Raw genomic sequence first — 25,870 nt, 5'->3', positions numbered from 1 at the left:
CGGTACCCAATTGCTCCTTGTTGTTTCTGGTCTATAATTGTCTTCACTGGTTTACGTTTTGTGTCTGTAAAATCATTGCTCTGTTGTTGCTTGTCTCCTGCTCCCACCCTGTTGTTCGTGCTTGCCCCGTGCCCACTCCACTGTTATTTGTTCTTGTCCCATGCCCCATCCCTCGTCCTCGCTTGGCTGGTGCCCCTTCCACATTCTTCCTTTCCTGTTGTTTGTGCTTGCCCCGTGGTCCTCTTTGCTTGTCCTTTGTTTCAGCTTCTGCCGTCCCCTTACCCGCTCTCAGTTTGTTGCTCGCCCTCCCCTGATGTTGCTTGCCCCTCTTTCACCTATCCTATCCCCCCCACAGTACTCCTGCCAGAAAAAAGTGCTAAGATGCGGCTAGCACAGGCTACATCATATAACTTGTTCCTAGCTTTCAGCCGTAGCTTTGTCAATGTCTTCTTTTTTTTTGGTGGCTTATTGCGCAATTCCCCACAACAATGCACTTTGCACTTATATTGTTTTTTTAATTCGTTGTTTTCAGACGGCACAGCTCCCAGCTGCTCCTGCTCATTTGTTAATTGTTTTGTGATACCACTGCTTCCAACTGAATGTGTCTTCGGCACTGCTCCCAGCCATACTGCTTATAAATTGTCTATTTGTTTAGTCTTTTATGTGTGTCCATTTATCTAGCCATGTATTTATCTAGTTACTTATCGATTATGTATTACAAATCGTTAATGCATGTACCTTTAATTGTTGTATATGAAGTCAATCTACTATTCATGTTTTTTCTTGAAATCGTCATGCATTGATTTAAGTCGAAATCTCCTCATAGAAGTTTCTATTTAGACTGTGTGAGTAGGGCAGCTAAGTTGTTATTGCCAAATTGTGGAATACAGCTTTGTTTTCAGCTACGTTAAGTTTAAAAAAATTATTATTCAATATTTGGACTGGTGACAGGGTGCATAAAAAACATAGTCATGCTTGTGTGTTTGCATGCATCTTTGTAAGGAAGCAGAACATTGAAAGTGTCTGTGAGAAGGGGGTAAGAAAAAGAGGGAAGTGAGCAGGAGAAGGCAGTGAAAGAGAGGTTAAGTGTGTGAGAAGGCAAAGTAAGCAGGAATTGTTAGAAAAAGGAAATTTGAAAGACGAAAGGCTGCGTGTCTGTGAGTATGTGTGAGAGGAGCATTTCAATGAGAGAGCGGGGTGTAATGGTACATACGAGTCGGAATGGGTGGGTAAAAAAATTGTGTGGCACAGAGATGAATATTTGATGGTTGGTTTTGAGAATGTTACCTATAAGTAGGCTTTCCTGTTTTCAGTTTTTATTTTTGGTCAATTCTGGTGGTTTTTTTCCCAGTGTTATCCAGTGATTTCAATACCTTACAAACAAGCATTTACAATGCAACGGTTTCGCCTTTGGAAAAATTAGAGCTATTGGCAATGTAAAGGACAATGCCATTTATTTATCTGTTTTCAAAACCAACACAAATACAAATTTTGTCATTTACAATGCCAATAGCTCAAACTTTTCCAAAGGCGAAACCGTTGCATTGTAAATGCTTGTTTTAATCGTTTTGGCCACTATAGGAGTGGAAGGGTATGCTCAGACATGAGTCCCTTGCTCACTGCACCATCAGGATTCAAGCAAGCCGGGCCGAAGACGGCTGTAATGCCAGAAACCGGTCCCCGGAAGCTTGTTTCCTTTCCAGTAAAGAATTGGCTTGGTAGTTTGGTCTGCCCTGTGTCTGCCCTGTTCCCATGATGCACTGGGCCAGGGACAGACTAATTTGCATGTAGCCAGGTTCTGAACTGGGATGGTGCAGTGAGCTAAAAAACGGTGATGGATCAAGCCCTGATCTCTTGACTGGGTCGGAGTGTTCTGCTTAATTCAGATACTCTGTCCATCACCACCCCCTTTTCTGAATCGTTTTGGCCACTATAGGAGTGGAAGGGTATGCTCAGACATGAGTCCCTTGCTCACTGCACCATCAGGATTCAAGCAAGCCGGGCCGAAGACGGCTGTAATGCCAGAAACCGGTCCCCGGAAGCTTGTTTCCTTTCCAGTAAAGAATTGGCTTGGTAGTTTGGTCTGCCCTGTTCCCATGATGCACTGGGCCAGGGACAGACTAATTTGCATGTAGCCAGGTTCTGAACTGGGATGGTGCAGTGAGCTAAAAAACGGCGATGGATCAAGCCCTGATCTCTTGACTGGGTCGGAGTGTTCTGCTTAATTCAGATACTTCGTCCATCACCACCCCCCTTTTTTAATCGTTTTGGCCACCACTAGCGTGGAAGGGTATGCTCAGATGTGAGTCCCTTGCTCACTGCACCATCAGGATTCAAGCAAGCCGGGCCGAAGACGGCTGTAATGCCAGAAACCGGTCCCCGGAAGCTTGTTTCCTTTCCAGTAAAGAATTGGCTTGGTAGTTTGGTCTGCCCTGTTCCCATGATGCACTGGGCCAGGGACAGACTAATTTGCATGTAGCCAGGTTCTGAACTGGGATGGTGCAGTGAGCTAAAAAACGGTGATGGATCAAGCCCTGATCTCTTGACTGGGTCGGAGTGTTCTGCTTAATTCAGATACTCTGTCCATCACCACCCCCTTTTCTGAATCGTTTTGGCCACTATAGGAGTGGAAGGGTATGCTCAGACATGAGTCCCTTGCTCACTGCACCATCAGGATTCAAGCAAGCCGGGCCGAAGACGGCTGTAATGCCAGAAACCGGTCCCCGGAAGCTTGTTTCCTTTCCAGTAAAGAATTGGCTTGGTAGCTTGGTCTGCCCTGTTCCCATGATGCACTGGGCCAGGGACAGACTAATTTGCATGTAGCCAGGTTCTGAACTGGGATGGTGCAGTGAGCTAAAAAACGGTAATGGATCAAGCCCTGATCTCTTGACTGGGTCGGAGTGTTCTGCTTAATTCAGATACTCTGTCCATCACCACCCCCTTTTCTGAATCGCAATAGAATAGATGGCTTGCTGATATAACACGTAGGCTGCAGCAGCATCTGTGCACCTACTACCATGAATGCACAAGTTAGTTACCTTCGGTAACAATATATCTGCAAGAAACGTTAGTTAGTGATTGATTCCTTACCTTAGAATTACCTCAAGGCGTCAGAACGGATCCGGAAAGTTTTTTCGTTAGCAGTACCTGTGCGTGTCGGAAGGTGGCGTCAGTTGGGTCCGCGTCTGTCATTGGCGTCGTGGTAGCCGGGATGACATTGGGGCAGCTACTTAGACGCCGCTGATGTCACTTCTGTACCCGACTTAACGCGGAGCCATGCAAGACACTGACCATTGTTTCACAAAAATTAGGGCCCTGGAAGGATGTCCTTAACCCTAGAAATCAGTTCGCAGAACGGGGAGGATGGGTGGGGCGGTAAAGCATCTATAATTAACTAATGTTTCTTACAGATATATCGTTACCAAAAGTAAGTAACTTGTGCATTTGAAAAATATACGTTAGTTATGGATTCCTTACCTTGGAATAGATACCCAAGCAATGCGAACCAAGATCACACCAGAAAATCCTGGAGAATAGAACGACCAAAGAAGCTGTCTCTACGGACTTGCCTGGCCAGGCAGTAGAGTTTGGTGAACGTGTGCAGCAATGCCCACGTGGCTGCTGACAGATGTCATTCAGAGGCACTCCCCTTCCCAAGGCAGTAGTGTCCGCCGTCGCCCTGGTGGAGTGAGCACATGTTTTGGGTCCAGACGGTGAAGTCTCTCTTCTTCGTTTGAAGGACGCGGAGTCGGAAAGAAGGTGGGCAAAGTAATGGTCTGCCCGATGTGAAAGGCAGTGACCACCTTAGGAAGGAAAGATGGACGGGTCCGAAGAACCACCTTCACCCGATGGACCGATAGGAAAGGAGGTTTTGAAAAAACAGCGCACGTCTAGTCTCTTTCCTACTATTACTAGGATTTGGGCTAAAATAATTATGTAGAACCACTCATTAAGAAATAACGTAGGCACTTCAGATCCACGACTGTTTCTTCTGTCTTGCTCTTTGCTTGATTGAGGAAGTTAAAGAGAAATATGCAAATTGCTGGAACGAGGAAGTTAACAAGAAATATCCAAAGGAATTTAACAACTAATCCTGATTCTTACTGAATCAAATGCGTCTTGTTCATTGATTGTGAGTTTGCACTCCTTTATACAAATAATTTAGCAAGAAAGGTAAATACAGCTGACAATAGGAAGAGGTGACCACAGAAAATAGTACTCCTAGATTCACTAAAGAACACTGACCAGATGGCATTATCAGTTAGTACTGAAGGCACTTCTCTACAAGTGGAATGGAAGGAGGATTTGATAGGAAATTCTCTCTAAAATCTCAATTGTTATTTCTTTGATATCAGAGGATTTTGGAAAGTTTAAGTGTACAGAAGTGGTACATTACTTCTGTTGATTTTTGGGGTTCCAAGGATGAAGAAATAAATGCCCAAATAATAACAAGTGACTGTTGTATAATAGAATGTTTTCTTCGGAACCATTGCATGACAGGAAGTGTTTCAGTGCCAACACAATGCTGAGAAAGCACAAAACCTGAAAGAACTGTCCCTCAGAAGTAAAAAAAATCCTAATCCAAATGTCATATGATTATTTGATATCTTATACTTTGAAATACATTTCCTCTAGACTATTATAAATATCAATGTGCAAGTAAGATGTTCTAACAAACTAATGCCATATCTAGTTTTCGCTCTATAATTATTAACAGAGATGTACAGCTATTATATGCACAACTCTATTTTACCATAAATGAACGTTTCTGGTCCTGTTGGAAAAACAGAAGGTTTAAGTTAAAGAAAGAAGACGATAGAGGATTGTAACGCTTAGCTATGCTAGTTCCGGCATTGGTTTTTATTTGAAAACATTTGCTTTGAGTGAAACTTTTGGCCCTCTGTCTACATTTGTGAACTCCTCATCAACATATGACTAGCTTTACATTAGAAAGCCTAATTACGGCAAAAAGTTATGACTAGCATGTTGAAAACGAGCATAGGTCAAAGGTTGGACAAATAAATAACGTCATTAGCGTATGGCAGTTTTTGAAAAGTTACGTTTTATCCTTTTCTGTCATCAAAGATGAAGCTAATAATAATTGACATTTTTATTTGTTTATTCATTGTCATCTTTTTTGGTTTGTGAGATGGTTGGTTGGGTATTGCTATCATCTCCGTTGCTTGCTAGGAAATTTGGATATTTAATTTATTAATAATAACCTAATACCTTTATTCAAAATTAAATCTGTCTATCTTTTTTACAAGATGGAATCCTCTACTGTCCAGTTTATGTCATTTGAAAAGTTTGTTTATGTTTATGTAATCCAATGTTAGGCAATGCAAATAAAAATCATTAAACTACATAAATAATGAACGAGGCAGGGCCAAATCTGGTGCACAAACAAACTACAGTTATCTTAGGTCAAAAAAGACGATTTGGTTCCAGTGAGGTCAGGTCATTTGCTGGTTCAAATTTGCTTATTGGCTTCAGTGGGTATTCTCAAAAGCACCCCATATTTGCAGACAACTGTAGGATGTATAGCAAACTGTAATTTGCAGATTTTCTTTTTAATACATGTTCCAGATCTATTTTACTCAGTTTTCCCATTTAATTTCATGGGAGTATGTTAGACGTGGCACCACTGGCGTGAGTCTCCCTTCCACTTTTTGCTGTCGCCTCATCTGTTTTTGTTGGTCTAGATGCTTTGGACACTTTGCCACTGCTGTTCAGTGCCAAAGTGCAAGTGCTCCCTATTGTAAATTGTTGTAATGGATTAGTGGCCCCATGATTGGCTGTGATTTACTTGTCAGACCCTAGTACAGTGGACCATGTGTGTGCAGGGCCTGTAAATCAAAGGCTGCAAGTGGGCTTGCAGCACTGATTGAGGCACCCACAGAAGCAGCTTGTAAACTGTGGCTCAAGCCTGCCACTGCAGAGCCTGTGTGCAGTCTGGGACTGCCATGTCGACTTGGCACGTTTTCAGACTTGCCAGTCCCTAACCCTTCCCTTTTCCACATGTTAGTCACCCCTAAGGTAGGCCCAAGGTACCCCCTGGGCAGGGTGCATTGTATGTTAAAGGTAGGACATGCCCAGGTGTGTGTGGCATGTCCTGCTAGGGAATTACAGCTAATCTCGTTTTTCACTGTTGCAAGGCTGCCTGTTCCCATGATCCAGAATGGGCAGTTTGATTATAACATCTTATAATCCTAACTGACCCAGGGAACTAGGTAGAAAAACGAGTTTAGTATGCCTGAACTCAGAATGTTAAAATACATCTTTTAGTAAAGGTGATTTTTACATTCTGAGTTTGAAAATGACACTTTTAGAAAGTAGGTATTTTCTTGCCTAACCATCCAGTATGTCTCTGCTAGGTGTGTGTATTCCATGTCTGGTTTTTGATTACCGGGGGCTGGAAATGGCCTTGGCTCCAGCAGTCTGATGGGTCAGGGCTGGGCTGAATAGGACCTGCTTTGAATAGAGAGTAGGGGGAGGAGATTTCCTTTCATTGGCCCGAAATTTCATAGAATACAGAGTAGGGGGGATGAGATTTCCTTTCAGCTACCTGGGCCAGGTCTGCTTTCAACAATGCTGTCTCCAACTCCTGCCAGGAAGCTGCACCAGAGTGGACAGAACTGGTTTTGTCTGGGTACAGACACTCTCTGCCTTCAGAGACAAATGATTTGTGTGTATAAAAAGGGGAACACAGACCCCAGAACTTTAGATCACTACATGGAAAACAAGAGGAATCTTTGCCTAGGAGAAGAACCAAAGAAGCTGAAGGAGGATTACTGCTCCTGTGCTGTTGGCTGTTTGTGGTTGGCCTGCAGTGGTTACTTGTTGCCAAGGAAGGAGAAAAGGACTTTGCTGTTTGCTTTGTCATCTTGAGGAAGATCTCCAAGGGCTTGAAACTGAGCTTGCCTTTCTCTCTGAAGTCTCATGGACACAAAGACTTCATCTCCAGCTCCCCTGAATTTCCTTGCTGGGAATTCTAACCTACAGAGAGGTGCCTGGAGCTGTTTAACCACTTGGATGCTAAGGCCACCTCTGGCTCTTCAATGTAATTTCCATTGAAGTCAATGGAAACTCCATGACGAGCTGGGCTCGTCATGAGCGTCGAAGGGGTTAAGGACTTCTAGAGACTGCGTGTCGCTGGGAGCTGGAAGCGCGACGCAACGAGGAAGAAGCGCGTCGCTGCCGCAGCAGTTGCCGTCGCATTGCAGAGGAAGCGTGCCACAGCTTTTCGCCATCGCAGACGAAGCGTGTTGTATCACGGAGAAGCGTGCCGTCACCGCAGAGGTAGCTGTCGCATCACCGGAGAAGCGTGTTGTAGGGCCTGTCACGGCTCAAGAACATAAATTTTGCCACACGGCCGTTGGGCGTGCACACATCGCATCCACGTTGTTGCATCGCATCAAAGACGCCATTTTGTCACATCGCACCGGATGATCGCATCGCATTGAGGCGCCATCTTGTCGCAACGTAACGGGAACACAGTAAGAAACCGACGCATCGCCTCCTCTCCGGTAAAGAACCGTCACATCACCTCCCCTGCGCTGCAGTAAGGAACCGACACATCGCCTCCCTCGAAACCAGGAACTGACGCATCACCTTCCCTGCGACCCTTTTATTTATCTTGTGTGACGCATCTAAGGTACTTTGTTGGAAACGTGTTGCATTTACCATCTACACTGCACTGAACTATTTCTACCATTGAAAAGCCTATTTTAGTACTGTATTGTGGTTTTTTGACGGTTGGTCTTGTTTAGATAAAGAATACTTATTTTTCTAAACTGGTGTGGTGTCCATCTGTAGTATTTCACTGTATTACTGTATCTGTTCACAAATGCTTTACACACTGCCTCTGAGATAAGCCTGTCTTCTCGTGCCAAGCTACCAAGGGGGTGAGCAGGGGTTATTTTAGGAATTGTTGGACCTGGCCCTTTTGGCAGGTTCACCCCGAAACTTTTTGCTTTTTCCTAGCCTGTTTCTAGAACCTGGTGTTGGTGATTTTAGGCCTTTGCGCACTTTTTCACTGTGGTACAGTGTAAAGTGCGTGAGCTCTCTGTGTATGTATGGTGAGTGACCTGCCCTCCCATAGGAATAAATGGGGAATATGTATGCCCATGTTAGTTCCTGATGTGTGGGGAGTGCAGGGTCGAGTTTGATATGTGCGAACTCGTGAGATTGAATGCTGCGTAATGGTGTATGCGGCATGGTTGTATCTAGTCTAGAAGTGCCACTTTGAGAAGTTGGCATATTTGTGTAATTTGTGCCTGGCGTGTGATTGGCTGGTGAGCCTGGCCCAGAGTGCCTGGGCCTGCTTGTGGATTGACTGTCTGGTTTGAGGGTGACAGGGGCTGCAGAGCCCCCAGGAGGTTGTCTGAGTCAGCCCGGGGATGAAAGGCAGCATCTGCTGCTAGGGAAGTGGGTGGAGATAGCACCTGGGAGTGAATGAGGCTGTGCCTGCCTGCCACAACGCTGGCTCCACCTCCCCGCTGGGCCACTGTCACCTCTGTCCCTGACACTGAAAGGACTTCCCTATAACCAGTTCTAGCTGGTTCTCACACTGCCTGCACAAAGACTTCAAAGACTTTTCTCTGTATAAGAAGGGGCTGTGTCCCCTTCCAAAATGTTCTTGTTTCTGACTTGAATCTACCAGGGGCGGGCGCTGCCCAGCCCCTGGATGCCTGGAGGACTTCTGGGGGACCCCTCTGCCTTGCCTGGGCTGAGGGGGGGACTTGGCTTTGCCCTGGATTCCTGCTGTTTTCCTGGACTCTGGAGACCCTTTTACTGGGTCCCCTTTTGCTTCACCTTCCTGAAGGACTTTGTGGAAGACATTTGGGGCACTAGCGCCTGAGGAGCGCTTTAATTGTACTTTTTGCTGGACTGGTGACCTTTGGTTGCCTTTTAGTGCTAGGAGCGCTTTATTTTTCTGTTGTAGCGCTTGGAAGCGCTTGACTTGCTATTTTTAGCGCATGGAGCGCTTTAAATTTCCTTTAGCGCCTGGGAGCGCTCTATCTGTGTTCTAGCGCTTTGGAGCGCTTTATTTCCCCCAGCGCTTGAGAGCGCTTTTATTTCCCGTTTATTTGATGTAAAGTTACAACGGGAGTCCACCCCGTGCTTCGGCGAAGAAATCGCCGCCGTGGCCTCGACAGCACGACCAGTGCCAGTGGGCTCGTCAGGAGGGCCGCGCTGCCATTGGCCGGCCCAGGAAGAGTTGCCGCGCAGCCATTGGCTGCCCACCGGAAGCAGAGGTCCGGCCCGCCGCCTGGTTGTGGGCGGGGCCGGGAGGACGTGTTTTCTGCTTCCCCCTGCCTGGGGGAAGCTTTTGTGTGTATTGCCGGTCTCCCGTGCCCAGAGGGAGACCGGGGAAGAAGATGGTGTCGGCTGCTGTGGGGCTCCTGTGACCGAGAGGGAGCCCCGAGATGAGGAGAGGAGCCGAGAGAGAAGCTGCCGGGAACGAGGCGCCGCCCAGGAGCCCCGGTGAGTGCAGCTTGGTGGGAGGCGGTTGGGGGGGTGTGTCGGAGCACGCTTTCGGTGCTCGCCCCCGTGGCCTGGGCCTCCTTCTCCCTTCTCGCTGCCCCGCTGAACAGTGGGCAGCAGGCGCACCGTGGGGCATTGTAGATTTCGAGCCTGAAAGGCTCAGGGAGCATTTTCGCTTGTTTGACGAGCCTGAGGGGCTCAACGGTGTTCCCGGATCTCGAGCCCACAGAAGGGGGACTCCGACGAGTGGGGCATTTTTGTTGATTGAGAGCCAGAGAGGCTCCCCGCCGCAGTTGTGATTAAGAGCCCAGCGAGGCTCCAACGTTTGGGGCATGTGATATGCCCAGAGCCTGTGTGGCTCCAGCGTTTAGCCATTTTTAGTTAGAGGGGGCGCCGGGGCACATTGCCGGTGCCCGCCCCCTCCTGCCTGCGAGGAATTTGCTTTTAGAGCCTGTGTGGCTCCCACAGTTGGCGCAGCTTGCGCCTAAGGGTCAGGGAGGACCCTGTCGCAGTTTAGATTCACAGCTGCCCAGCAATTAGTGGGCAGCTGCACCGTTTAGGTCTTGGGATTGTCCTCAGGGGCCCAGCAAGTAGTGGGCACCTGCACCGTTTAGGCCCCTGACATTGAGACACAGGGCGTCTTAGCCCCAACAAGGCCAGTTGGCCTAGGGACTGCCACAGGTGGTGGCTTATGTAAGTTTTGCGCAATTGTATGGTTATTGCACCTCTGAATGTGTTTTCTTGCATCATGTGTTATTCCTGCACCTCTGAATGTTTTTAGACATCATGTGATTTTTGTGCTATTGTATTGTTCTGGTACCTCTGAATGTATTTTTATTGCATCATGTGCTTTGTTCTTAACACCGCTGAATGTGTAGGTTTATGCATCATGTGTTTCCCTTTACTACTCCTCTGAATGTATATTTATGCATCATGGGTAATGTGTTCCTTCCTAGACCCCTAAATGCTGTGTGATACTTAGGTGGTTGTCCGTACACCTCTGAATGTTTTTAGGCATCATGTGTTTTCCTTTACTACTCCTCTGAATGTGTTTTCATGCATCATGTGTAATGTGTTGTGCGCTGGCGCAAATGCTTTACACATTGCCTCCGAGTTTAGCCTCACTGCTCGTGCCAAGCTACCAAGGGGGTGAGCAGGGGTTATCTTGGCGTGTGACTCCCTCGCCCTGACTAGAATGGTGGTTTCTGCCTGGCTTTGGCGTCAGCCTTAGCCTACCAGAAATAGCCAGTTCTAACATTGTTGGTCAGCGGTGCGGATTTGGACTTGTGTTTGCGCAGTGCCACAGCGACAACTGGCTACATTACAAAACTCTGCAATTTTTTCAGATAGTCACATGTTTGGGATTATTGTTTGTGATTTTATTTTTCCTCAAGAGTGTCATTTTCAGATGGTGTTCCTGCGCTTTATGTTTAGTGGCAGATGAGAGAAAATGACAGGCGGGACGCCAGTAGAGGGGGAAGTCCCCATAGATTAGGAATCCCTTGCTGGGTCCAGTGGCCAATCCTGTTCCTGTCCCTGTGTGGGTAGATGGAAGAGAGTGAGTGTGGAGGAGAAATTACTTGCTTGGGAGGGTGGTTATCCCCTGAGTGTAGTGTGTGTGTCTGGATTCCCCAGTATGGTAGGATCCAGTGGTGGCAGCTTAAATATGTCTAGTGCGTGAATTCCCATTCCCAGTTCCCAGAGTATGGTGCCTGGTGCTCAGTAAGAGGGGTACAGGTTGAGTCAGGGGCAGTGAGGAACTGTCTCGCCAGTCTGGAGGGGGAGTGAGTGGATGAGTGCTGTGTTAAACTGGAGGAGTTGGTGTGAGGTTTTTTTAAGGAGCTTGCACGTGAGGTGTACCTCTGGTGGTGTGCAGGAGGTCCTGCAGAGGCACTGGACAAGAAGGTGGATGTCTGGCGGTGTGCTAGATGTCTTGCAGAGACATTAGGGAGTGATTCTAAAAGTAGTGGCTTGTGTATCTGATGATCCTGTGTAGGTGAAGAGGTTCATGTGTAGCCCAGCTAGGTCCCATTAGGATGGTAGGGGTGTAGGGGCTCACGCCCTGTCTCAGTGGAGGCGGAGTGAGTGTGGGACGGTGTGTCCCACGTTGGCCCGAAACCCTGTCTCTGGGCCTGGAGGGTTCCCCCGGGAGCGCCAGGTCAGGGCCTAGGCTGTACTTACAGGTCATTTGAGGAGGATCTTCCTGTGTCTAGAGGACGGGGAGTGTCTGTAACCAGAACTCCGGCGGTCCTGGTGTTGAGGGGTACCGCTCCTAAGTGGAGGGTGCAGAACTCTGGAAGGGGGTGCAGAGGGACGGTGTACTTCTGACCCCGGTGCAACCTGAGGGTTTAGATCCTAGGTTGGGAGATTAGGAAGCTTCCAGGTCAAGAGGAATCTCTACCAAAGGAGATCAGCTGAAGAGATTGAGGGGGCTGCCCTTGCTGTGTGTTCTGGGGCCCACCTGCAGTTTGTTGTTTCCACTAAGGTAGAGGAAAGGGGGCTTTGCTGTGTGCTGTGTCCCCCCACCTGCTTGAAGAGGGACTGTGCTGTGTGCTTTGTACCTCAGAAGTGAAATAGTTTCCAGGTGGTAGACCAGTGATGGAGTGAGGTCCTGATCAGGTAGGAGAATTGTGTTCTGGTGAGTGCTTCCCTGTGAGGGTGCGGAAACCCAGAGGTAGAGGTAGGGTGGGGCATTCTTGCCCGTGACCTCTGGTGAGCCTGAGGGTATGGTCCCTAGGCTGAAGGATCAGTGGTAGTTGTAGCTACACTGAGAGAGAGAGTGGAGATTGGCTATTGTGTGCCAGGGGTTACTGCCCCCCACTCTGTGGATTGGTTAGGACCTGTGATATTTGGATGGCCTAGGGCCTGGTCCTGGCTGTGGATGACTAGTGTGTACCAGTGGGGTACCCTAGTTGTGCCAGAGAGCTTTTGTTGAGAGAAATCTATGTGGGTTCAGAGTGGCGAAAAACAGGAGGGTGTCCCTGCCGTGCGGGCCCGTGTCCGTGTTTTGTCGCCCAAAGCAAGGAAGCCCATCAGTGGAGTGATTGATCCACCCTGCGTTTTGGCTGGAAGGGGGTTGTGTTGGACCTGGCCCTTTTGGCAGGTTCACCCCGAAACTTTTTGCTTTTTCCCAGCCTGTTTCTAGAACCTGGTGTTGGTGATTTTAGGCCTTTGCGCACTTTTTCACTGTGGTACAGTGTAAAGTGCGTGAGCTCTCTGTGTATGTATGGTGAGTGACCTGCCCTCCCATAGGAATGAATGGGGAATATGTATGCGCATGGTAGTTCCTGATGTGTGGGGAGTGCAGGGTCGAGTTTGATATGTGCGAACTCGTGAGACTGAATGCTGCGTAATGGTGTATAACGGCATGGTTGTATCTAGTCTAGAAGTGCCACTTTGAGAAGTTGGCATATTTGTGTAATTTGTGCCTGGCGTGTGATTGGCTGGTGAGCCTGGCCCAGAGTGCCTGGGCCTGCTTGTGGATTGACTGTCTGGTTTGAGGGTGACAGGGGCTGCAGAGCCCCCAGGAGGTTGTCTGAGTCAGAGCCCCCAGGAGGTTGTCTGAGTCAGCCCGGGGATGAAAGGCAGCATCTGCTGCCAGGGAAGTGGGTGGAGATAGCACCTGGGAGTGAATGAGGCTGTGCCTGCCTGCCACAATGCTGGCTCCACCTCCCCGCTGGGCGACTGTCACCTCTGTCCCTGACACTGAAAGGACTTCCCTATAACCAGTTCTAGCTGGTTCTCACACTGCCTGCACAAAGACTTTTCTCTGTATAAGAAGGGGCTGTGTCCCCTTCCAAAATGTTCTTGTTTCTGACTTGAATCTACCAGGGGCGGGCGCTGCCCAGCCCCTGGTTGCCTGGAGGACTTCTGGGGGACCCCTCTGCCTTGCCTGGGCTGAGGGGGGGACTTGGCTTTGCCCTGGATTCCTGCTGTTTTCCTGGACTCGGGAGACCCTTTCACTGGGTCCCCTTTTGCTTCACCTTCCTGAAGGACTTTGTGGAAGACTTTTGGGGCACTAGCGCCTGAGGAGCGCTTTAATTGTACTTTTTGCTGGACTGGTGACCTTTGGTTGCCTTTTAGCGCTAGGAGCGCTTTATTTTTCTGTTGTAGCGCTTGACTTGCTATTTTTAGCTCATGGAGCACTTTAAATTTCCTTTAGCGCCTGGGAGCGCTCTATCTGTGTTCTAGCGCCTTGGAGCGCTTTATTTCCCCCAGCGCTTGAGAGCGCTTTTATTTCCCGTTTATTTGATGTAAAGTTACAACGGGAGTCCACCCCGTGCTACGGCGAAGAAATCGCCGCCGTGGCCTCGACAGCGCGACCAGAGCCAGTGGGCTCGTCAGGAGGGCCGCGCTGCCATTGGCCGGCCCAGGAAGAGTTGCCGCGCAGCCATTGGCTGCCCACCGGAAGCAGAGGTCCGGCCCGCCGCCTGGTTGTGGGCGGGGCCGGGAGGACGTGTTTTCCGCTTCCCCCTGCCTGGGGGAAGCTTTTGTGTGTATTGCCGGTCTCCCGTGCCCAGAGGAAGACCGGGGAAGAAGATGGCGTCGGCTGCTGTGGGGCTCCTGTGACCGAGAGGGAGCCCCGAGATGAGGGCAGGAGCCTGTGTGGCTCCCACAGTTGGCGCAGTTTGCGCCTAAGGATCAGGGAGGACCCTGTCGCAGTTTAGATTCACAGCTGCCCAGCAATTAGTGGGCAGCTGCACCGTTTAGGTCTTGGGATTGTCCTCAGGTGCCCAGCAAGTAGTGGGCACCTGCACCGTTTAGGCCCCTGACATTGAGACACAGGGCGTCTTAGCCCCAACAAGGCCAGTTGGCCTAGGGACTGCCACAGGTGGTGGCTTATGTAAGTTTTGCGCAATTGTATGGTTATTGCACCTCTGAATGTGTTTTCTTGCATCATGTGTTATTCCTGCACCTCTGAATGTTTTTAGACATCATGTGATTTTTGCGCTATTGTATTGTTCTGGTACCTCTGAATGTATTTTTATTGCATCATGTGCTTTGTTCTTAACACCGCTGAATGTGTAGGTTTATGCATCATGTGTTTCCCTTTACTACTCCTCTGAATGTATATTTATGCATCATGGGTAATGTGTTCCTTCCTAGACCCCTAAATGCTGTGTGATACTTAGGTGGTTGTCCGTACACCTCTGAATGTTTTTAGGCATCATGTGTTTTCCTTTACTACTCCTCTGAATGTGTTTTCATGCATCATGTGTAATGTGTTGTGCGCTGGCGCAAATGCTTTACACATTGCCTCCGAGTTTAGCCTCACTGCTCGTGCCAAGCTACCAAGGGGGTGAGCAGGGGTTATCTTGGCGTGTGACTCCCTCGCCCTGACTAGAATGGTGGTTTCTGCCTGGCTTTGGCGTCAGCCTTAGCCTACCAGAAATAGCCAGTTCTAACAGGAATGTATTCCCCTTTCCCTGACTAGAAGCAAGGGTCCCTATTTGGACAAAAGTAGCTACCTCTGCTAACTATAGACCCCCAGCGTGCTGTGTTTTTTCTATATTTTAAGAATAAAAACAGACTGCATTTACATCACAATATAGAAAACATGTAAACAGATATAACCTGACAAAAAACGTAGCTAAAAAAAAAAAACTTTCCAGAATCTAATGTAGCGATTGTTTCTGCAGGGACTAAGACTCAGTGGCACACATGCTTTACTACTGATTTAAATGGTTGTGCAACATGTAACACTTGTGACTTAAACATTTATTTAGCCAAGAAGATGAATCATTTTAAAATAAATCTAATTAACATAAAATACAGTACCTTTCTTGCATTCTGGATGTCAAAAAATGGTTTATTTCGAACACTGAAGGGTTCTTGTGCTTTGTCGATGAGTCCAGTTTTCATTTTTTCATGCCTCGGCATTATAAGTTCCTTTTCAATGCATGACAATCGTACATTAAAATCACATTCTCCAACTGGTTGTCCCTGCATAGTAAAATACAATTTAGCACATGAAGCCCCATAAAATTGTGAAATTAAACTAATGCACTCACTTTTCAAAAAATGCATATATATATGTTAGTGTTGTTTCTCCAGAATTTAAAACTTTAAATGCTTGACGGGGTGGAAAGATGTGAACTTTTCCGCTGCATTTTTAGTATTTAAATGTATACATTCTGGACACTTGCAAAGGAAAAGATAACCCATAGCTTCATCTCAGACAAAAGTTGATTGTATGTGATGGAGCATAGACATTATCTTTCATCTATCTCTATGGATTCACCCTGAGAAAAATGATTTGTGACACTAATTTACAAAGATGACAAAGTGTGTTAGATTACCAAGTTTAAGAAAAAAGGCACAAATGAACTTTGATTTAGATACTGCATTGTAATAGCATGAAGAATGTTAGACGTAGGTTTCTGATGACCCACGACTGCTAATAAGCTATTGTAAAGTTTAATAAATATATTGATATATGTTTTCTTTATGCATAGATGAATGTAGTAAACAAACGATAACATATAAATTTCTACATAAGAATAAAACTGCTTATGTGTTAGAAAAATACAAGAATGTGTAATGTGAGCACTGACATTGATGAGAAAAACAGATGCTATAATTTGTGCTACGTAAAGGTTTATTTTGAATGTGCTTTTCAAATCCTGAATGATGTATTAACCTATAACATGCAACGAGACTTGCAAATTATATGCAAAATAATAATGCAGTGTTATAAAAGGAATTTCAGGGATACCATATACTTACATGATGTAATTGCAAATCATTAATCTGCCTAATTGAAGAACTAATGCAGTCTATTCAATATTGTGGGATTCTTATTTTAGCACAAATTCATCATGCACAAGCTGTGTTTCATGAAGGCCCCAAAACTTGCCTATCTTTCCTAGTATGAACTTATGAACTGAATAGTCTGAAGCCTATGGGAACCTTTCGTAAAGTTTCTACTTGTGCTCGAACACACAATAATTCTTTCACGTTTGTAGCTTACTTGACCAGACTTGCAACAAAATTGTTACTTTCTAGAGCATATGCTTGTGAGAGGTCTGACAAAGGATGCCCCTATTTCCTCAATGTCACCACCAATTGTATGACAAAGTACAGTGGTCCTAAGTAAAATGCAAAGTAATGGCGTACTTAATTCTTCCGGATTTGTATACTTTACTACATCATCTCACCCCACTGAAACTGACCAATGGGACAGAGAGGTCTGTTAAATTTGGTGATGTCAAGGGGTGTAAACCAGATATCGATGGAGTATAATTGCCCAAACTCTGAACAGGGGCAGTTCCTGTGATGTTAATCTCCCCTCTACCCATCTTGCAGTACAGAGACTGACTATTTGGATTCCCAGAAACAACGCAAATTGTGATGAAATACTGTGTCTGCTGCTGGCTGGTATGCTTGCGTAGTTGAATCTTTACGGCTGGAAGGTTTCCAACAAACAGCTGTGGCACTGACGCTGCAGTACGGACAGAGGCACAAAATCCTGCCCATGATCTGGAACTGATCATTTGGTGATTAACTGAACTTTTACCAATAGGGTTTGCATGAGAGATAATTTAGTTCCTGTAAACTCACTTCCTTAGGATAAAATCTTCCTCGGCTGAGGAAGATAGCTCCCCTCAGATTGAGATTCACAAGTTGTTAATGCTTATTAAATCTGTTCACATTCTTAAATTTAGATTTGCATGCTAATCATTTGAAATTTTATAAAATAAAATTTGAGATAAAAATACTCTGCTGATTCCGTTTCATTATTTGTTGTGGCCAATTAATCTGCTTTAAAATTAACTGACCACAAGGTAGGGAATTCCATCAGTAATACAAGAATGTTAATAATTATCTTATTCCAGGTCCTCATATGATAATTGTTCATCTCTCAAGCATCTTAGTCCCTTTCAGCACAGAACAAGATCCATCGGAGGACCTAACAGATTTAGTATGGGAGCTGAGGTTAAGAGTAACAAGATCAAGTTAAATAATTTACAAGACCCAACACGTTTACGCTACAACATACATGAAAATGTACAACAATCACCTTTAGCCGCTGGGGGGGGAGGGGGGGGGGGGGGTGCAAGGGGGGAAGAGAGAAATGCCAGAGCCTGTGATTCAAAATTTCAGCCGAAAGAATCTTCGCTGAACCTAAAGAGTTTACTTTGACAAGTCCACTAAAGTCTTCCATTTTTACCTTGTGGGTCGTAGGCGAGATCCTGTTGACTACTTTAAAAGAGCATGCTATTTTTATTGTACTTCTACTGTTTAAATTCATGACAAATTAGTATAATTTAAGGTTGTGGAGGAGCGTAATACTATCTACAATACAAAATAAAAAAATTATGTGAAGTTCACAAGTTAAGGTACTAACTTAACCTTATGTTTTACCTAGGCTATTGTATGTGAAACTTAAAACTGAATGTAGACAAGACACTAAATGAGTGTGGTTAGATTGTAAGGGTTTGTATGGTTCTAACAGTTAGGTTCATGAACAGAATTGTTTGTGATGTGTGTAGACATTCAGAACCATTCTTTCCATTTGTATTTGGCTTATAGAGTCAACAGACAGTGTGTGAGTGTGCCTTGCCCATGTAGAACCTCACTAGTTATGTAACCCCTTCACAGAGTCTTATTATAAACGGATATAACCTGTCATGGTCGGGAAACGCGATATTCTATGTAGCACCAACCTGTAGTGTAAGCAGAGTGTGAGATTTGTCTTTATTACCCACTAGGTTTCACATCTCGCCTCTGGCTCTCTGTAGATGTATAATATGGACTGTGTCTCCAAATGGGTGCTTACCTCAACATAGGTCACATAATGCCTTACTATATATTTGTAAACATCATATTCTACACAGCATTCACTTATAGTATCAGCGGAGCACGGGCTATGTACATGTTAGGCCCCATATAGGTAGAGTGGCCCTTGTTGGATGCTCCATCTAGGTATACAGGGACACATTTCGATTTTGGGGGACAGGGTACTCCATCGCTAAGACGAGGGAGCATCCAGTCTGCCAAACATATATATATTTGTAAAAACTTTTTATTACATTGTGCCAAAAAGGAAGTCACTGTCTCATAACAGGGAAGACATGAATAAAATAGAGTGCTGCAGCGGAAAGAATCATACCTGTATTCCAGCATCATCTGTGAGCATACATAAAATGATTCCCTATCGCTACACCTACAATGGCTGTCAAATATAACACAACAGTGAAAAAACTATTTCAGTACCTGGAGTGGCATCTGTCTAACTAATGTAGAGCCTCTATAACGTTTATGACCCCTAAGGGTGAGTGCATAAGGGAGTGCGACATAGGTTTAATCAGCATCTTGTGAGCGGGCACCTATAACTACTGAATGTGCTTTCCTATGCAATGGTTAAAAGGATGAGTTTCACCCACATCTAATTATTAGCAGATGAATGCAAACCTGCTCAGTATCATACAATTGTCATAGGGTTAATCACTTGCTTGTATTGTGAGCACTATCAAACTCCATTAGGTAATATTGGTGCCGTCAAGTCTGCCACAGGACAGATCTTGTAGGACTGTTATTTCAGCTCTAGCCCGTTTCTGGACATCTACCAGGAACCTGGGAGCTTGTTTTTCAGTTGTTGTTCTGTAAATTTGTCTAAGAGGCACAACTATATGTTTTGTAGTATTGATTTATTGGGCACTTCCTATTAAATTTCTAGCACCTGAGCCCAGATTTGCACGATCAGTGGGCAAGCCCACAACATATGTATATAACTGTCTAACAGATTTTGATCTGCTTGCCTCAATGAAAGACAGGCAGGTGGTAAGCTTTCTGTCAGAGTAGCCTTTGTTGGTGCCATTGATGGAAAGATTACTCTGACGACTCGACGAGGTGTCATCTGAGTAAATCCATCACATCCCCCAATCTATGTAAAGTGGGCGGTGTGATGGTTTTTTTTTGTGTGCCACATCCTGATGGCCAGGGACAGAAAAAAACATAATGGCCCACAACACCTTAGAAGAAAACCCCCAGGTTGTGAGGGTCATTAGTTTTTGTTTTTCAGAAATAACACCCACTCTGGTAGCTTGTCTATGGAAAACAGAAAAAGTTATAAGTCTGATGAATAATCATCAAAACCGATAGAGGCCATTCACCAAACTTTTAGCAGCTTGATGGGGACCGCTGGTCCGATGTTCCCTTTCAAGGTACATATATGAGCGCTAGGCTGGTGGTCATCTCTAAATTTGATGGATGGTGTACCGTTGGGATTGCCGATTTAATGCCCTCCACCATCGTGATTAATGCTTATAAGTCAGTCATTCTTCAAATCAGGCCCAAACTGAATCATTAGTCAAAGAGTAGCTAACAGGAACCTTTGTGAACATCAATTTCCATGTAGTGACAAAAAGGAGAGAAACTTTCACCCACACCGGGTTCCACTGTAGGTGAATATTGAATTCTATCTTTCTTTGTAAATACACTCTAGAATTAGAGTTTGAATGTATTTTCCTGGTAGATAACATGAAACTGATACATGCATAACCCATACATGTGTAATGGTAAATTACATTTTGGTTCTAACTTAAAAAATGCACCTAACTTACACAGGCACCAAACTGCAATTCTACCAATACACATCAACTCTGGTGGCCTTCTGTACAGATCTTTTTTATGGACAACATTTCCAAGTCTACATTCTGGAAGGTGTATTTAAAAAGCATGGAGTGTATTGATCACAAGGGGACAAAGTATAACATACTAAAACAATGTTTTGCCTCTAGAGTATAGTCCTGATGTCAGACTATCTTTAATTTCAGGGTTCCACTTCTAATTACCTCTAAAGGTAACTCACCACAAGAACAGTGAACTTCCTGTTCATTCAGGATTATATGAGTTCACGAAACTGCCTGATCAGAGTGTAAGTCAACCAGGAATTATTCGCTTCTGATCACTCAGCCAGTTTGTGGAACTTTACTGTGGGTGAGTCTTACTACAGGAGTCTCACTCAAGGAAAATTCACTGCAATTGGACTGGACATGTTGACTACCAGGGTCTGCCTTTTAGGATAGGGCTGCTGGTGTGCAGCTAGGGTAAAAGGCATTTGACTGGTCACACATAAATAAGTATGGACACGCATGTGTGCAAATGAGAGGGTTGAACGTGTTAGACTACAGTCATGCGCGGCATGGCAATTGCACACAGGTACCCTGGCGCAGAAGGGACTCGGCCAGGATTGGTGCTGACCTAGAATAGGCGTTATAATTTTAGTGGGCATAGTGGGTAGTGCTTACATTGTAATATACATTTAGATGCAGTTTCACTCCACTCAGGCCGAAACAGTCCAGCAAGGTGTGAAATGGGGTAAAACATGCACGCAGAGTTTGAATATGCAGTTTCCAATAACCCACATATACATCTTATGGGACATCAATAAATGTTGTATTTCTCTGACTCAGCTCAATCAAATTCCAGGCCTTTGTCCCTCCAGCTGGGCCAAGTTAATTATTGTGCTCCCCAGCAGAGGGAACAAAGGCCTCACCCACACAAAAGGAGCAATTACCTGCTGTGATAACTCTGAAATAATCCGGGCTGGGGCATGGCAAGGGGAAGTCAGTGTAGAATAGACTATTTATTTATTATGGGGAGCAGTCATGCTTGGCGTCCCCTCCCCCCACTCTAGGCTGCCCCCCAAGGGCCTCCATCTACCTGGAGGCAGACACAAATGAAAGGCTGAGGTCCAACACGAGGACAGAAGAGGAGAGAGAGAGTAAGCTGGGTGCCCCTCCCGACCCCCGTGCCTGTGTATGGATAAAGCAAGGGCACACAGGAGAGAAGATCCTGCAGCTGTGGCTCAGGGGCGTAACACAGGCCCCCGCAGCCCACGCGGTGCGGGGGAGGGGGGGGACCCTAGCTCCAAGGGACCCTCTCGGCACTGAACTCAGGCTGGGAGAGCTCCTGATTGAGTCCGGAGGGGGCCCCCCTAAGTACCGTGCAGGGAGGCCCCCTCCCTTTGCGTTACGCCAGTGCTGTGGCTACAGCCGGTTCTGCGCAGTGCACTAAATGAGGGGAGTGCATGCAGGAGCCAGCAGTGGGGCGGAGGGGCTCCCTGCCGCCCCCAGCAAAAAAATAAGCCAACTTGGTGCCTTGGTGGGATTGGGACCCTTGCAAATAAAAACAAAGGGAAAACATAGTAAAAACATGTGGCACGAGGCCACAGCTCACAGCGAGTAGGCCCACTAATTAAGTATTCACTGCTCTTGGAGAGAAGAATCCCATAATGCCCTGCAAGGCTTTATTTTCATCAAGCTTTGTTCCGGGTGGTGCCCAAAGGAGGGGCTGGCGCATCCCCAACAAATTCTAAGTGTTGTGGGGGACTCTAAGGAGCTCAGCACTACCAGTCCTCACTCCCAGTATATTACAAAAGGACCCTAAGTTTCTGGGGACGGAGATGTTATGATCTCCCCTAGCCAGGTAACGCTTCTTTCAAAGCACTCCCAGAGCAGGATCTTTTATTTTGAGGGGATCCCTAGTGGTTAGTCATGTGGCATGAAACAGAGAAATATTGATTCTAACACTTTTGTCATACTTGCATTGAACGAAATTGCTTTATTGCTAATTTTGTTAATGAACAATGCTTATGATTTTAATGGATGCATTACAATAGGATTATTGATTCAAGATGTTTTAATGATGAAACCTAAAAGGTGACTACTGTTGTTACCATCTGCCAAAACCAGTAGATCTGCCTTGTTTAAAATGGCACCCCTCTCGTATTGTGATGTTGCATCTGGTATAGGTGGGGAGTTTGTGATTACAGGGTTCAGAACTGTGTGAAATGTGCTGTAAGGGTGTCATCAAAGGTATTTCATCAACCTGATGTATATATTTGTAATTTAATGCATACTATTTAGTCGAGAGAGAATGTGTGAGTGTGTGTGGGTATGAAAGAGAGAGAAAGAAATTTACTTTTTCTTGATATAAAAAAATGCACTGACTGGACAATAATGTATTGAATATTGTTGCGTTCCAGTACATGGAGATTACTAGTCCACACCCACCTCCCCTGAGCAGGCCTTGGACTGCTCTACTTCGCTACCCTGAGAGAGTCAACTGCTACAAGGGGGTACTTGGTTCCGAGTCAGGAGAGCATTTCAGACCTATTATTTGCATAGGACTCACATCCATCAGAACTAAAATGGCATATCTTGTATGCAGATTATAATACAGGGGTCTCCAACCTTTTCTGTAATAAGAGCTACTTATGTTCAGTGAAAATCACCACAAGCTAATATTATTATCAGAGTTGGTTTAGTGACTAGTCAAATTTTCAAGTCAAAGCACACTTTATTCGATTTTAAAAAAATCATAAAAGCACATACAATACATATACATTAAAATCACAGTTCATTTATGTACAAAGTCAGTGGAGGCCGTAATTAAACTGTACTGCATCTTGTTTGGCTCATAGGGTTAAAATCTATTAAAACGATACCATATTTACAATAAAATGTTCAGTGGTACACGTTTGTTCCTAGTTCTGAAAGCTTCCGCTAGGAAGCTGGCAACGCTAAAAGCTGTGTAAATATTGCCCAGCATCTGGAGGTAGATTAATGCGGGTCTGACTTGAATAAAGCCAGCCTCCCTCAAAACAGGTAACAAGTGTTTTTTCCTAGCAGCAGTATAAAATCCACAAAACATCATAAAATGCATGGTATCTTGCTTTGAAAAATTATCACACTCACAAGGAGGGGCATCTTCTGAATTATCCCATGATGGGTAGCAACCTAGAGAGAATTGAATCAGATTAAACCTGAATCTTACTAAAAGGAATCTGTGACGAGGTCTTGTAACAAATTTCAGGTATGGTTCCAGAGAGGGAGTAGTGATTAACATAGAGTGTGCTCTTACAGATGATTTCATTATTTCCTTCTCCTCTCTGTTAAGACGGACTCTCTCCATAAAATGGACCTTGATCCACTTTACATCTTCTCTCCTAATATTAGATGGAGATAAAAAAAAGTTCCAGTCTACCTAGAGCTGAAAATATGTTTTTTAAATACTTCAGCCACGGTATTTTCATGGCCAGGGCCGGACTGGGAACTGAAAGCAGCCCTGGCAAATTTTGCCATACCAGCCCCCATCCGGCACGTAGCGAGCCAGCCCCCGCCCGGCGCGTAGCGAGTGAGGGCAGCGAGCGAGGCCGACGGCCACTAGGGGGGTTTGGGGGGGTTCTCCCCCCAAGAAATTTTTGATAAACGACAGACCAAAATGGTGAATTTTACAGGACATTTTCATTAAATATTCAAATTGTATCAACCTTCAAAGCACAGTAAACAGTACAGATAAGACCAAATATTTGGTCCTGAACCCCCCAAAAAAGCTTGGCCGGACCCCTGCACTAAACTCGGTGCCCCTGGAAAGGGTTAAGGAGTTTGACTACTTAGGCATTCGCCTTAGTGACACCATGCGGTGGGATTCTCACATCCAAAAGATGTTATTGAGTCACAAGAGGGTGGTGGGGGCTCTTCTTAAGGAACAGAGGTCATCGTCCTTTAGGCCTATTGCCCCTGTGTTGGATATTTATAAGGCTAGAGCCGTTAGTGCAGCTCTCTAAGGGGCGGAGCTTTGGGGTTCTAAAAACACTGACTTGCTATCCTCCTCAGAGAATAAATTCCTGAAAGATCTGATGGTCCTTCCAAAGAGTACACCTACACTACCCTTGCTTTTGGATATGGGCTGTCGCCCAATTAAGGAACAGGCCAAGTTGCGACCCCTTCTACTCTGGTCCCGCCTATGAAGAGTCCCTGAGCTTTCCAGTTATGCCGAGGGGTTGAAGGAGGTCCTACTGATGCCTGGCTGGTCAAGAATAAAATGGCTGAGGGATGTCAAATCCTTGCTTGGGGAGTTGGGCCTTGGGGAGGCTTGGCAGTCTAGAACTGCCCCCCCTAAATCTGTTTTGAAGAGAGCTTACTGGAACTGGGTAGCGGGCAAGAGATTATCTGATTCAAATCTTTGTAGATCCTCCAGTGAGTTTATTTTGGTAAAGGAAGCCCCCCTCCGAGAACCCTATCTCGATTTAATCTTGAAACCAAGAGATAGGGTGTTGTACTTCAAATTTAGGACAGTAGTCCTTCCAGTGGGGGAACTGACCGCGCGCAGGAAAATCCCGGCCCAAACCACTCCTTTCTGCTCTTTTTGCACACTTAGAACTGAGTCGGTGGCTCACTTTTTATTTGAATGCCCTGCCTACAAAGTTCCTCGATCCAGGTGGCTTAAACCCCTGTGCAAGGAATTGGGTACCAGAAACTTTATTGAGGCTTTGCGGATTTTGAAGTCCGATATCCTCCCCTTGTATGTATGTGGTATGGAAAAGTTCTTAAGCTGGGCATGGGGGATTAGGTCAAAAAGGCTTAATGTAATTGTTTAATTGTGGTCATTATGTTGACTGTCTTAGATAATTTATTGCACCATTTTATTCACATTTACCTTACTTGTTCGTACATGGTTGGCTTTTTCATCCTTTTTATCTTGTTGTATGTACTGCTTTTAAAGATATGCATTTTATCTAAATAAAGCCTACTTGACTTGACTTGACAGTAAACAGTAGATGATGACCTTAAAGAACATCAGGTTACCCATAGGCATTCCCTCAAAGTTACAGCAATTAATATTAATCCAGCCCATGCCTAGGCCGTGATTAAAGTAGGAGAACGAACAAAGCAGCCAGTCAGCCTGCCGCATTAACTTAGTTCAGATCTCCTACTTACATCGCGGCCTGGCCGCCTGGCCGCCCGCGCCATGCGCACAGCGCAACAAATCAAAAATTGTAATCATGATGATGAATGATTCATCATCATAATTACACATTTCTGATGTATTGCCTGCACCTGCGATGGTCCTGTCATCAGCATGTACACACAGAGCTGTGCATATACGGAGGGGGCCCCGAGCCCCTCAGCCTGGGTTGTGTGCTCAGCTCAGCCTCTCACAGAGTGCTGGCCTGCAAGACAAGGAGTGCAGTGTGCTACTAAACAGATCATACTGGATGGTGGATCGCCACTAATAAGTGGGATAGCTCCTTATTTGGCAGGCAACTAGCCTGGGAGTAGTGCTCTGGGTGGTCAAATTACAAGGGGGAATAGTTGACAGGCACTCCAGAAAAGTAGGGAGTTTCCCTTTGTTCTTGAAGCCAAGGAAAGTGCGATCATACTAATAATAGGCTGGTATAAATTGAGACCGAAGTAGCTGTGGGATTGTGCATTATCAAATGTTTTTGACAAGGGTATTGGTGGTGAAATTCGGAAAGGCCACAGTGAACAGAGCCTGTATTCCAAATATCTACCGATTTGAACATTCAGGAGGAGAATCAGCAGACAAGCAGAATGGTGGTGCAGGCATATGGTATGCTCGCGGTAGACCCAAT

The 25,870-nt window shown here is 45.7% G+C and overlaps 1 protein-coding gene across 3 annotated transcripts in view; it reads right to left on the bottom strand.

Moving 5' to 3' along the window:
- RNGTT (RNA guanylyltransferase and 5'-phosphatase) overlaps positions 1-25,870 on the bottom strand; it is a 1,800,355-nt gene that overhangs the window by 900,655 nt on the left and 873,830 nt on the right. For all 3 annotated transcript variants that reach the window (XM_078648288.1, XM_078648286.1, XM_078648287.1), the window contains one exon: positions 15,265-15,429. In XM_078648288.1, coding sequence (XP_078504414.1) covers positions 15,265-15,429 — 165 coding nt within the window. The remainder of the gene's footprint in view (positions 1-15,264; positions 15,430-25,870) is intronic.

The sequence above is a fragment of the Lissotriton helveticus genome, chromosome 6 (genome assembly GCF_964261635.1).
Source record: "Lissotriton helveticus chromosome 6, aLisHel1.1, whole genome shotgun sequence".
Taxonomy (NCBI): domain Eukaryota; kingdom Metazoa; phylum Chordata; class Amphibia; order Caudata; family Salamandridae; genus Lissotriton; species Lissotriton helveticus.
The sequence above is the reverse complement of the archived record's forward strand: the minus strand, read 5'-3'. Positions and strand labels throughout refer to the sequence as shown.